The 15,276-nt window shown below is 33.4% G+C and overlaps 1 protein-coding gene across 3 annotated transcripts in view; it reads left to right on the top strand.

Moving 5' to 3' along the window:
- Positions 1 to 404: 404 nt before the first annotated feature.
- CHL1 (cell adhesion molecule L1 like) overlaps positions 405 to 15,276 on the top strand; it is a gene marked incomplete at its 5' end in the record, with an annotated part of 79,159 nt that continues 64,287 nt past the window's right edge. For all 3 annotated transcript variants that reach the window (XM_081246888.1, XM_081246889.1, XM_081246887.1), the window contains 3 exons: positions 405 to 495; positions 6,120 to 6,225; positions 9,207 to 9,394. In XM_081246888.1, the coding sequence (XP_081103014.1) occupies positions 405 to 495; positions 6,120 to 6,225; positions 9,207 to 9,394 (385 nt within the window). The remainder of the gene's footprint in view (positions 496 to 6,119; positions 6,226 to 9,206; positions 9,395 to 15,276) is intronic.

The raw sequence follows: 15,276 nt of genomic DNA, 5'->3' as shown, positions 1-15,276 counted from the left end.
CTAAATGAGGTTATTCTCATAGCCACTGACATTCATTAGAGTATATTAGAGTACCTTCCAAGTAAAAATTCCTCTGACCAAAAAAATACAATTCATTGGTTTACCATATAGCATTTATCAACTGTCTTTTATTTTAAATACAAAGAGGAACAACTAAGATTTGTATGGAATTATTTGAGAACAGTTTCATAAGGAGGAAATTATTACCAACAGAAAAATGTATTCAATTGCTGTTATGTTGACCTTTTACAGTACATGAACTTAGAATCCCTACAGTACATGAATTTGTTAGTCTTTTGTTTGTTTGTTTCCAGGTTAACCACGTTCTTCTCAGCTTTCAACCAAAAGTAAGAAGAGACATTAGGGTTTTCATTCTTTCTGGGTTGCTTCCTTACTGAAGAACAATGGGGATGCTGTTAAGTGGAAGAGGATTAATCACATCTCTAATTTTCTTCTTGTTAAAATTCTCAACAGCTGTTGATATACCACTTTCAGGTAAAGTGACAACATTCAATACCTACTTATAAAAGTCCATATTTGCATTTTGATTTTTAAGTAGAATAATTATATGTTAAGGATGTGATTTTTCTACCATATTTCTACAGATTTTACAGCAATCTATCATCAGAATTCATGTTCTCCTTTTAAATTTTTCAGTAGACTTATATTTGGCCGCTTGCTATAATTAATTATTTTGCAGCTTTTAGCCTCTTAGGCAAACTTGGCACATGACAAGAAATATAAACTATAGATCAGGTGCTATTTCACCACATAAGATAATCTGCAATATTAGCAACAGCTATTACTTTTATGTATCAGATTAGTTTATTTTAGGGAGAAGTATGACTCCAGAAGTTACTGGCATTCAACCAATCAGGACAAAAAAGGAACTGATTAAACTTTGTATTGTTTTTCAAAATGATTATATATTTAAGAATGGTACACTATTGATACTATGTATAAAATAGATAACTAGTGAGAACCTACTGTATAGCACAGGGAACTCTACTCCATGCTCTGAGGTGACCTAAATGGGAAGGAAATCCAAAAAAGAGGGGATATTTGTATACATATAGCTGATTCACTTTGCTGTACAGTAGAAACTAACACAACATTGTAAAGCAACTATACTCCAATAAAATTTTTTTTAATTATATATTTAAGAATGAAAATAATCAGGACAATATTCAAAAGCCGTTTTCATATACACAACTAAAAGTGTAAAATGATACCACCTCTGCAAATTTAGACCATTCAATAGGGTGAATTCATATCAAAATGTTAGTCGTGATATATCTTATATATTGGTAAAATGGATATAACTCTTTATCATAAATCAGTTTCAACAAGTTATAGTAATTAGAAGTTCAAAAAACAGTACACGTGCAAACACAATTTATATAATAGTGTATTAACTATTTAATGTACAGGTTTGGGGAATTTCTCTTATTTATAAGCACATAGGATTTAAAAAAAGACCGTTGAGAGATTACTTAGGTATTTTTATCCATACAGTTCAAGTATTAATCCCTACTATTTCTTCCATACCTAATTAGAATTATAATGTAAGAGCTAAGAATGTTTATTAGAACCTTAGCATTGGAAATGATCTGTGCAGATCATCTAAATTTCAAAGGACTAGTCTTGACCTCAGAAAGTTGAATAAATGTTAGAGAGGTGCTAACGCAACTGAAACTTTTCTTCAGAAGTACTTGGACAGTCTGAGTGTGACCAGAAAAAGAAATAATTCTCTGAGTATATAATATGTTCTAAAACCATTTTCTAAGGGCTGCCTTAAATACTTGATGTAGCAGTTTCACATGACACACTTTGGGTGGCCCTGCATTTGTATTTCATCCCCAAGGTAAGAATCTTTTCTCTACTGTCCTCAAGTCTCTGTGTCAATATTCACCCTTTTAAGCAATTTCACTTACATGTTCTCAGATGTACAGATTTAAACTTCTGCTTTAGTCAAGGTGAAATCTGTTAGCCTACATACCACATATATTGGCCTATTTGTACAAACACTGGTCAAGAGCCTGAAATAATTCATCTTAAGTACATTCTTTGGGTTTCGAGTATGCAGTGCCAAATTAAGTGCATAGTTCTTGGCAATCCTTGTGGAAAAAGGGGTTAATAATTTTACATTTTCTTCCCAGTAGCACCAAAGATGCACTGGGATTCCTGATTCAGATTCTTGACCATTGAATATACATACTGACCATAGCATGTACATTTTCCCTCCATCTTTTCTCATTTAGTTCACCAGTGGTGATTGGAAATTTTGTATTGGTACATAAGACACATTTTTATTCTGGTTGTCTCAGTTACTTATGCATTTTCACACTCTAATGTCGTTAGACAACAATTGTTATAAAATATTAATGACAGGTTTTCAGAACATCTGAATACTACCCATTTATTTCAGTACTCTAGAGCTCCCACTAGCAAATGCAAGTAAGGCAGGTATCCAATTTGAATGTCAATGAGTCTGGTGTCTCTGTAATTGGCCTAATTATGGAGGAAAGGATTTATAATGTAGAATACATATTCTTATAAACACCCAAAGGTTATTAGCTCCACTCCCTGAATAATTAGTTATGGCTGAGACTTTACAACCTTAGCAAATTTAAGAAAGAATAATGTTCTAATAAACAAGTTGTTCACAAGTTATTAGCTGATATCTTAGGGACTGTTGCTATTGTGCATCATCCCTCACCGTTTATAACTGTAATGACATTTAAATAGTGTGAATTTGCAGTAAGTTCAAGATCTGCTCTACTGAGAAAGAGTGGTAATCAGAAACAAGGTAGATGTCAATGAAGATATGAATGTTTTTTGCATGTTATTAAAATGTTTCTGAATATGAAGCCTGCACTTGCATTGTCACTAAACTAGTAAAATGCAAGTATCAGATTCATTAGGCAAAAGTAAAGAAAAGTGAAGTTTAAAATGGGAAATGGCTGTTGAGTTATGATTCTAGGCTGGCCATCAGTACTCAAAATGTGATTCATGGACACCTCAGGGTCACAGAGATTTGTTCAGGCAGTCCATGCAATCAAATGTTTCATAATAATACTAAAGTGTTATTTTTCCTTTTCCATCATGTTGACATTTGCACTGATGTCACAAAAACAGTAGTGCTAAAACTGTAGTTGCCCAGCACACATCAAGGCATTGACACCAAACTCATGGGTTTCCTCAGGACCGTATACTCACACTAAAACAACAAAACATAAACCAAAGTTTTGCTTAAGATTGTCCTTGTTGAAACAGTTAAACATTATTGATTTTTTAAAATCTTCATCCTTGAGTACATTCGTCTTAATATTCTGTGGGATGAACTGGGAAATATACATAAAATAATTCTGCTGTGGAACAAAGTACTATGACAGTCTCTGTTCCTTGATTGTGTCATTATTTGAGTGCCAAGCCAAATACCATTTTTACTTAAAAGTACAACTGACAGACAAACTTTGATTACTTTGATGGATATTTTCCCCAAAACGAACCAAGTGAGCCTGTCACTTCAAGAGAAACAACTGATAATATATGTTGTCAATGATAAAATTTGGGTGTTGAAACAAAAATTAGAATTGTGGAAAATTTGTGTCCTACACTGTGAGATTGACAGCTTCCCCACATTTAAGGCTTTTCTTAGATCAGTGATGATATTAACAGATGTGAATTTTTAACATTGTATAGTGATGTGTATCAGTATTTGGAAGATCTGCATAACTCAGTGAACCAATATTTTTTTCCAGATGAATATTGTATGATACAAAATCATGCATGAATTAAAAAGCACCCATGGATAAAACACTTTAATGACAGAATATGAAAATGTATCCATATGGTTTCAGATTCCATATTGCAATAAACCTTTAAGAAACTGCCACTTGGTGAGTTTTGGTGTACTATCCAAAAACAATGCGCACAATAATCAGAAAGGACTATAAAATATGTCACCCTTTTTGAAGTACATATCTGAATAAGGTTGGATTTTCTTCATTTATTTCAACAAAACAACTTACAGCAACATGTGGAATACAGAAGTAGATATGAGAATCCAGCTGCCATCTACTAAAGTATTAAAGATTTGCAATAGTGTAAAACAATGCCACTTTTCTCATTATATTTAGTATTTTTGATAAAATATTTATTTTAACAAATGATAGTATTAAATTAATAAATATTTAGAAGATTTCTCAGTTTTAATTTCTAACATGGTAAATATTATTAAATATAACCTATGTTTACAAAAGTACTTTGGGATTTCCTATAATTTTTAAGAATGTAAAGGGATTCAGTGACCAAAAAATCTATTTACCTGGCTTGAATCTCTAATTTTACAAATGAGAAAACAGAGTGGTTCAGGGCCTGGCTCAGTGTCACAGGGTTTAGGGCCTATTTGTAACTCCACTGTGGAATATTACCCATGTGAATCACACTCAGGGCCTTTCTGCAAATTGCTTTTCTCTAAGTATGTTTGCCAGAATCAGATTCCTGCTACTGAACCATTTATATTTCCTTGTGAATTCAATCCTGTCCCCTGACAGAGGTTGTTAGAACTGTACTAAAATTGTAATGTCTTAATCTGAAAACTATTGAGTGTTCCGTGACAGTAGATCTTAACATATATCATGATCTGTGTCCTATTTTAAAACTTAATCCAAGTTTGTATCTTCAGCATTAGTACATTTATTTTATAATCATAATTCTTGGCAATGCCATCCAGCTGCTTGAATTGGTGAGAGACAAAGTCACCCCCTACTTTGTAAATTTGTCTGGAAGGTACTTAACTCGTCAAACACTAAAAATGGTTATCACAATGAGGGGATATTTGAATATGTGGAATCCTTTTAAAAGAAACCATCATTTATTAGCTATTATTTTTATCCTAATGATTATTAGTGTTAAATTCTATAAGGGGGAAAAGTACCCTCCAGCTTCCAAGTAGGAAAAAGATATCAAAAAATGTGTGTAAATGGGAAGTTACAAATAATAAACAAGCTCAGGGAAAAATATAACAAAAGCAATAAATGGAAATAAAAATAAAGAAGAGAAGGGTTTGGGTTTTTTTTTTGTTTTTTTTCCCTAATAATTAATGAAGTCTCTTATTGTTTTAAAATGCTATTCTTGAGACTTCCCTGGTGGCACAGTGGTTAAGGATCCGCCTGCCTATGCAGGGGACACAGCTTTGAGCCCTGGTCTGGGGAGATCCTACATGCCGCAGAGCAACTAAGCCCGTGAGACACAACTACTGAGCCTGTGCTCTAGAGCCCACAAGCCACAAATGCTGAGCCCACGTGCCACAACTACTGAAGCCTGCGCACCTAGAGCCTGTGCTCCGCAACAAGAGGAGCCACCACAATGAGAAGCCCGCGCACAAAAACGAATAGCCCCCGCTCACCGCAACTAGAGAAAGCCCGCACGCAGCCAAAAATAAATAAATAAGTCGATTTATAAAATGCTGTATTGTTCGTTGGCAGCAAGAATGTGGGAAACCAATGTACTTGTGTTTGTGGTAATTAGCCCCTTGTGAAATATTAACATTTATCCATAGTCATTACCATTTGTGTCCATGCCTGGAAATTTATCATGTCACTAATTCAATAAAGGAAAAATCCGTATGCTTGAGGCTGTCTATTGAATGAAAAAAATCTAATGTCCAAAAATAAAATTATTAAATAAATTATCAAATATCAATGGAAGAAATCATACAGAAGTAGTAAATTAAATATAATGTCTTACAAAACTATAAAGAAAAAACAGAATTGTCAATGACTGAACCAAGTAAAACTGTATAAACACATCAACATAGATGAAATGCCAATAATTTAAACATTGATGTTTTAGAGTTGTTACACTGTTACGTTATTCTGGCATTAAATAAATTATATGGCAACATGAATTGATGGCAGTGAAGTATATTCCCTACAGCTAAATACATTTTGCAAAGAGGAAGTGAGATGTGTTCTATACTTTTCATTCTTTTATAATCCTTGTACTTACCAATATAGAAAGCGTGTTTATTTCAAAGTATTTCTGTTGTAGCTAAACTAACTTCACCCAATTTTTGGAGAGCATGTTATTTAAATACATATTTTAATATTTAGTTCAACAGGTTCCAACAATCATAAAACAGTCAAAAGTACAAGTTGCCTTTCCTTTTGATGAGTATTTTCAAATTGAATGTGAAGCTAAGGGAAATCCAGAACCAACGTGAGTATTTCCTTCAAATTAAATAATTGTTTAAATGTATACGATCCTTTATATTAATTTTTACTCTAATCAGTTACTCTAATAAGCTTATTGGACTATAAATCTACATATGATTGAAAGTAAAGATTTCCAAATGAATGATAGGCATGTCTATAAAAATAAAGTTTGGTAATTTTACATATGTTCTTTTGCCAGTTAAAATTACTTTTATCATAAAATGTCTTAACGTTAAATACTTAGTATAGGCTTTGGCATTGTGGAAATATTAAACAATTCTTTACCTTATGAGTGAACAAGATAGCTAGAAAACAGAAGATACTTTATTCTGATGAGTGAAAGGTAGCATTTATTAAGCCAAAGTTAATATATTTATAAGTGATATTCTATACATATTTATTATGGCATGTCTTTTAATGTAACCATATTGTATTCAGTGAATAGGTTGTTACTTGATATATTTTAAGTTGTCATAGAAATGTCGACTCATCCTAGATGGCAGAATACAAATGACATGGGATATTACTATCTAGTATTTTATTATTAGTGAAACAATTATTACTGTAGGTAATTGTAATCACTGATGAAGTTTTTTTTTAGTACCTCCCAGTTTGGAGAGAAAGAAATGTGTGTGTATTGAGATTGAGGAGGGAAAAGATGTGGGGAGAATTCAAGATTTTAAAGTTCTACAAACGTATGGATACCAAGGGGGCAAGGTGGGGGAGGTGGGATGAATTGGGAGATTGGGATTGACATATCTACACTATTGATACTATGTATAAAGCAGATAACTTATGAGAACCTACTGTGTAGCACAGGGAACTCTACTCAATGCTCTATGGTGACCTAAATGAGAAGGAAATCCAAAAAAGAGGGGATATATGTATATGTATAGCTGATTCACTTAGCTGTACAGTAGAAACTAATACAACATTGTAAAGCAACTATACTCCAATAAAAGTTTAAAAAAAAAGATTTTAAAGTTCTAAATGATTCTGGGAAGCAAACCTACATACCTTTATTGATTTACCTGATCATGATTATTTAAAATTGTAATGTGAATAACATTTTTATTGCCTGATAATTGGATATTTTAAAAATTATTAGTGAATCATTAACATGTTAAATTGTCATTATTCACTGGCAAAAAACAAGATTTTACAAATACAAATTAAGCAGTCAATCATTATTCTTTTTCAAGGTGTAATTAAATGCCTATACAAAACAGAAAATATTAGAAAACAAGAAAGAAAGAAATATCCCATCACAATAGTAAAAGGAGCAAATCCAGCAATTTCAATAGTTAGTAACAGCAATATCAACAAAACTGATATCAAAAACTATGTAACATGAACTGTTTAGCATCTACATTGCAGAGTAGGATAAAAGAAAACTTGAATGAATGGAAAGATATAACATGTAACCAATTGGAAATGCTTAATTTTGAATATGTGGAGTTATCCTAGTCAATGTATTGGAATTTTAAAGAACAGATTCTATGTGTTCTTTTGTAAGTAAAAACAGTAAAATATAAAACATATAGAGAGAAAAGAAGTAAAGGTTGTTGTCAGGAGAGAGGCATGCTCCAAAGAAAAATATGTGTCTCATGAAATTTTGTTATTCTTTTTGAAAGAATATCAGATTATGTAAGACTGTGTTGTCCTGAAGCAAATCTAAATTTGCATGGGTAATTCATATATAAAATACTAAATAAAATCTAATTGGGAAATCATTATATATCTGTTGGATTGATAAAGATTTAAAAAAAGGTTTTATACAGCATTGTCCATAGAGCTGACTCTGTTACGTATGGGGGTAGGAATTTAATTGTGTATGTTTTTTCTGGAATACAATTCTGCAATGTTTATCAAAAGTGATAAAATATTTATTATGTTATTGGTTTATCAGTTTCATTTTTAAGGAATTAACCTAATGAAATATTTGGATAAGTACCCCCCAAAATAAATATGTAGGTTTTTTGTAACAGTATTGTTCATAAAAGGGAAAAATGGAAATGGTTAAGTAAGTTAAATAGTAACTGTAAGACAGAAGATAATGTAATAAGATCTGTCTTTAGTAACATTGTAATAATTGGAAAAACTCACATGGAAAAATTATACATCCATTGTGGTCTCAAATATGTTACAGCTATGTCCAAAAATATTGATCATATATGACCAAATTTAATAGCACTTACTTGTGTGTTTTTGAATTTTGAGTGAGCTCTTCACACGTGCGTGCACACACACACACACACACGGAGACATATTGTATATTTATTTTTTAGTCTCCAAATATTGCAGCCTCTAAAATACTAGTAAAGATCCTGCATTATCTTTCTAATTGGAAAAGTTTTAAAATATAACTTTAAAAAGAACAGAACAAAACCTATTTTCACCTTTTTTTCCTGTCAATTATCACAGCTTTTTCATGGCTTGTTTCTCAGTCAATTCTGGCCGCTGTAATAAAAATATCACAGATTGAGTGGCTTAAACTATAAACAAACATATTTCTCACAGGTCTGGAGGTAAGAATACCAAGATCAAGTCACTGGCAGATATAGTGTGTGGTGATGACCTGCTTCCTGGTCACAGACAGCGGTCTTTCCCCTGTAACCTCACATGATGGAAGGGAGCAAGAAACCTCTCTGGGATTTCTTTTATAAGGACACCAGTCCCATTTGTGAGGAATCCACCCTCATGACCTAATCACCTCTCCAAGGCCCTATCTTCAAATACTATTACAATGGGAATTAGGTTCAACATACAAATTTTAGGGGGACATAAACATTCAGTCTATAGGAGTTTGTAAGATTTCTCAGATTCTTCAGAGACCCTTTTTTGTATTCTATTATATTCAATTAAATATGTAAATATATGCTTTTTTTTTACTATAACATATCTCACTTTCCTCATTTCTGTACATTTGTTTATGAGTACGAAATATGATTTTGCAGGATTACTAATTTTAGTTTTATCTTACAGATTTTCGTGGAGTAAGGATGACAAGCCTTTTGATCTCTCTGACCCTCGGATAATTGTATCCAACAACTCGGGAACATTCAGGATCCCGAATGAGGGGCACATATCTCACTTTCAAGGGAAATACCGCTGCTTTGCTTCTAATAAACTGGGAATTGCTATGTCAGAAGAAATGGAATTTATAGTTCCAAGTAAGTATTACAGTGGAGATTTCATTTAATGTTTTAATGAATTTAGCACACGTTATACTGGGGTACAGTGAAATAACAGATTATTCCTTTAATCAACTTATATAGGCCTTATATTTTATTTTTAAGGGAAATTGTCTTCCAGATCTTGATACTTAGAAGTGGATGACCTTGAAAGCAACATAATTTTGCTGTGTTTCAGTAATAATATATGTAACATGGGAAAAATAGTATTTGTTTTGCCTCATAGGATAAAGTTAAATATATTAGTTAGATTTGGCTAAATTATACTGCAGTCACAAGTAATCCCCAAGCCCTCATGTTAACACAAGTTTATTCCTTGATGATGCAGTTTGTTGTGGGTCAGGCAGCTCTTCAGGGCAGCTGTTCTCCTTGCAGCCACTGGGCGATCCAAGCTAATGGAGATACCCATCATCCTGTGTCAGCACCATGTGAAACTTGTGCCATCTAGGTCAAAGAGTGGAGGACAGAGAACATTGCTTCCAACAAGGAGTTACACAGGCAGCTTCTACTCACAGTTTGTTAGGTGGGGGCAGAGCAAATGGCATGGGTCCACTTAAGTTCAATATTGTGGGTGCCCCCTAGGAGAGGAGAACCAGTGATCAGTATATAGTAGTAATATTTTCCATAAATCATGATCATGGAAAACTGCAAGCTCCTTTACTCTTAAGAGTGTTATTTATCAATAACTATCCCAAAGAATAAGCAACTTCTTCATTATCAGATCTGGCCTCTGCAGCATGGGATCTCTGATGACTGACTTCCAAGTTTGGTCATTTATTTTCCCAGATTTTAAGGTATCCAACACTACTTGATTCTAACCAAAGGGTTTACAAAAAAAAATCTTAGGTATAAAACTATCAAGAGTTGCTATTTGGAAATTTCTTCTTGCAGAGTTCTAGACACTGAAGAGACTCAAAGTCCTAGACCTTCCAGGATATGGACAGTTAATGCTGGGGGAGCAGAATGTACACAAACGTTGGAAAAACAAATAATGAAAAATGTGTGTGCATTATCCTCAAAGTTGGGACAGGGAACTGGGTTTAAATTTCTTTAAGTTTTTTATATTTTTCTAGAGGAGAGAATATAGCTCAAATTTAGACTCTGACAAGTAAAATATGCATCTTAAAATTTATAGAATAATTACATTAAATGTACAGAACAAATGTGAATGATTATCAAACTATGTGGTGTGAGGAAAAATAAGGCAAGAAAGGAGAGAAAAAGAAAGAAAAATACTATAGAAATAAATCTAAATATATCACTAATTAAAGGTGAAAGTAAATAGACTAAATGCTCCAAAAATTTTTTAAAGCTATAAGCTATTTACCATATAACACACCTAAATCACAAGAAAATAGAATTGTTGAAACTAAAAGGATGGAAAAGATGTCCCATCTTTTGAAAACATAAATAGATATCTTGAATAAATATCTTGACTAGGTAAATACTATTCAAAAGAAAAGTAGGTATGGCTATATTAATATCAGTCAAAATAGACTTTATTTTATAAAGGCTTCCTGGAGATTAATGTACTAGGCATATATAATACGAAAATGTTTGAAGCAGGAAAAGGAACTACAAGGGGAAAGAGAAATATCTACCGTAGTAATGAGAGATGCTAACATATCTGTTTCATTATTTGGTAGCTCAAGCAGAGGAAACATTAGAAAACCCATAGAAGATTTAAAGAACCCATTTACAAGCTCTAGCTAATGAACATGTATAGAACATTATACCTAAAACTGCAGAATGTTTTTCAATATTTGATGGTATATTAGCTCTGAAGTCAATATGACCAAAATACAATGGAAAAATCAGTATTAAAAAGAAAATTAGAAAAAGTCTTATATCTTTCAAAATTAAAACATGTCTAACTCAAAGGCCAAATAAGAAATGGCAAAGGAAAAGAGAATGTATTTTGAAGTGATGATAGTAGAAATTATGCTTAACAAAACAGACTTGAGGCAGCTAAAGTATTATGAGGAGAGAGATTTTTTCATCTTCAAAATACTTTAGAAAAGAAGAAAGGATGGAAATTAATGATCTTAGCTCAGTCATTTTCATCTTAAAATTGTTACCTAATAAGTTATCTTTAGATAACAGGTTAAACTTCAAAAGAGGGCGAAGGGGAACAGTAGTATAGAAGCAGAAAATAAATCCAAGAAGGAGGTGTTAAAAGTACACATATTTTTTGAAAAACATTTTTAAAAGATCTAGATGTGGAAAAAAAAATACCATTTTCACTGATCTGAAGACTCAGTAAAGCTAAAAGTTTAATTCTTCATGACTTGATGTATAGAATAATCAAAGTCAAAACTCTCTAGTTTGGTTTTTGTTTGTCTGTTTGTGAAACGTCACCAGTTTGATTTCCAGATGTATTTGAGGAACACGGTGCAAGGTTTGGTAGAAACTTGGAGAATGTCAGGAGGAGTTGGTCTTATCAGATAACAAGACTCAATGTAAAGCTCCAGTAATGAAGCCTATGGTTTTGCACAGCGTTAGAAAAATGGGCCAGTGGAACAGCATGGAGGACCCATTAAACCAGCCCTCATATATGTGAAAGTAGTGTGAAAGAGCTGGCATGGGCTTTCTTTCTTCTTTTCTTTCCTCCCTTCCCTTCCCTCCTCTTCCCTTCCCTCCCCTTCCCTTTCTTTCTTTTCTTTTTCTTTTTCTTTTCTTTCCCTCTCTCCCTCCCTCCTTTCCTTCCTTCCTTCCTTCCTTCCCTCCCTCCCTCCCTCCCTCCCTCCACCTAAATGGTATGGAACAACTGATTATCCACATAGAGACACACTTATTTCAAGTCCTAGGTCACATCATATAAAAACTACATCCCGGGCTTCCCTGGTGGCGGAGTGGTTGAGAGTCCGCCTGCCGATGCAGGGGACATGGGTTTGTGCCCCGGTCCGGGAAGATCCCACATGCCGCGGAGCGGCTGGTCATGTGAACCATGGCCGCTGAGCCTGCGCGTCCGGAGCCTGTGCTCCGCAACGGGAGAGGCCACAACAGTGAGAAGCCCACGTACCGCAAAAAAAAAAAAAAAAAGTAATTAAAAAAAAAACTACATCCCAAGTGGATTAAAGGCTTAACTTAGCAAGGAAAAAAATTTTTTTAACTTAGAAAGTGACTCGGACAATATATTTATGACATCAGGGTAGAAAAAGATTTCTTAAACAAGACAAATTAAATCTCCATTAAGGATAATTTGACTACATTTGATTTTTAGATTCCCTTTTCATCAAAAGACCCTAGGAAGAAAGGGAAAAGGTAAGCCACAACCCAGAAAAAAAATCATGGCCAATGAACATAACTAAAGATAATACTAATGTATTTATAAATAATTTTACCATCCTCTAAGAAAAAAACAAAAAATGAAGTGGTAAAAGACATGAACTTGCACCTCAGACTGGTATGACCAATAAAAATATGAAAATGCTTTTAATATCATTAGTAATCAGAAATAGATCTACTGTAACTCAAATAATAAAAGCATTTGATCCCACAAAATTGGGAAATATAACAAAGTCTGAGAGTAACAATTTTAGGTGGGAATATGCAGCTACCAAAACACATATCCACCACTGATGAGAACAGTTTACTGCTTGGACTGTGGAGAATATTTGTCACTGCCTCCTTAATTAAAGATGTTCTCACCTATGACCCAGAAATTCCATTTCTTTGTTCACGTGCACATGCCCCTTACCCACGTGCACCAGCAATAGTTGTGGTAGCATTGTTTGTATTTTTAAAATATACTGGAAAAAACTTAAGTTCATTCGTGATAGAATGAAATAATTGTGGTATAGTCATACAAGAATTCTACTCAGCAGTGAAAATTGATGAACCTTAAGAATATGTTGAACAGTAAAAGTAAATCTTAGAGAAAAAGGGTGATTTTATTTATTTAAGGTCAGTATATGTAAAAATTAATAGCATATTGTTTAGGAGTACCATTTCATGTGGTAAAATTATAATGCAAAGCAAGAAAATGATGATAACAAAATTTAGGATGGTAGGTACCTCTGATGGAATGGGGTAGGGGTAGGATCTGCACCAAACAGAAAGATGATGGTGATTTTATGTTTTTCTTATGATGGGTGGTAGGTAGAGTGTTGTATTTCTTTTCTTTTCTTCTTTACATTTATTTTATAAATGGTCTTTTAATGTATATAAAATTAATAAGTATGTAGCATACTGATTTGTCTTAATTAGATATCCTGGGTTATTAAGTGTGATATTATAGAATAATAATGGACAGAGCAGTGGCATACAGGGTTGAAAATTGGCCTCTGGAGTTTGGGTTTGAAATGATAGTAGGAAATGTTCATGAATTCTGGGTCAGAAAACTGGTTGAGAATCATAAAATCATATAACTGTAATTATACAGCTATACTTACAGTCTATATTATATAACTATACTATAGTCTATAACATAGAACTGTAACTGTACAATATATATCTAGTTGACTGAAATAAGATGGGAGAGAGGGAGAGAAAGGGAGATGTTAAAAATCTGTTGTAGAAGACAAGGCATGAGGGTGATCCCTAACCTGAATTCTAGTGGTTGCTATGGAGACACAAAGGAAAAAGGCAGTTGCTAGATGTATTGCAGAGAAAGAAATGGCATACTTTAGTGTAAGATTCTACAATGAGGATTTTAAAAAGTGTTTTCTCTCATTATCTAAGCAGACCAAATGAAGACATGAACAATGTAAGGATAATTCTGGCCAGAATCTGTTAGTATTGTAGTTAAGAGATGAATCTGAGCTATGTAGTGGATAATTGCTCCATCTTTTCTGCTATAGAAAAGAGCAAAATAAATTAGGTTTCTTATGCATCATTTCCAGCCCCTCCTGAAATTACTTCATCACCTAACAGCTTTCTGTAATCATTTACATGTTGAATAGGACTGCCACCCCAATTCTTAGGAGTTTATAAATCAGAGACCATTTAAAGCTTCCTATGACCTTTATCAGTTGATTCTTCTCTTAAGCTGTAAAGAATTGATTCTTCTTTTATATTAAACTTTGTAATTTGAGTTTTAGTTTGTATCTCTCTTTTCTTAAACTTTTCTTTAGACCAACCTTAAAGGCTTGATCCACCTAAGTTTGAACACAAGTACAGTAGCTAAAAATCTGGTTATTTCTCCCTACAAACAGACCTTTATACACAATGTTTACTTTTCTGCTTTTAACAAAATTGCAGTTGAGTTTGCTGGAAAAAGAAAGAGTAAAAGAAAAACAACCAACCAAACACAACGTGCTATTTTCAAACATGGGGAAAATCATTTAACTAAATGGATTTTCCAAGATATGGCATGGAGAGTTAGTGAATTATTCAACAGATCTTTATTAAGCTCCCTTCATGTGGCAGACACTCTTCTAGTAATTTGAGATACAGCAGTGAACAAAACAAAGACTGTACCAAGAAACCTAAATCCTGTGGGTGTGGTGAGTGGGTCTGGGGAGAAGGTGAGCTGTTTTCTTGCCTTCATTATGACAGACGTCAGTGGAGTTAAAAGGATGTAATCATTATTGTTTTGGCTGTTCAGTACTATCCATCCTTCAGGGCACAGATCAGCCTTCTCCACTTAGCATTCTTAGTCCATCTTAGCCTATACTAATTTTCCTTACCTTGGATTCTTTAAATAATTTTTGAAGTATTATTTACACATCATAAATTTTATGTGTTTAGGTACACAATCAGTGATTTTTTTTCATAAAAATTTTTAGTATAACTATCATTAAAAGTCTGTATTAGAACATTTTCATCATCACTAAAAGATTCCTTGTGTCCATTTGTAGGTGCTCTCTCTCCCCACCCCCAGCCCCAGGCAATCACCAGTCTGACTCTTGCCTCTATAA

Source organism: Mesoplodon bidens (assembly GCF_964165515.1).
Source record: "Mesoplodon bidens genome assembly, chromosome: 10".
Lineage (NCBI taxonomy): Eukaryota > Metazoa > Chordata > Mammalia > Artiodactyla > Ziphiidae > Mesoplodon > Mesoplodon bidens.
The sequence above is the reverse complement of the archived record's forward strand: the minus strand, read 5'-3'. Positions and strand labels throughout refer to the sequence as shown.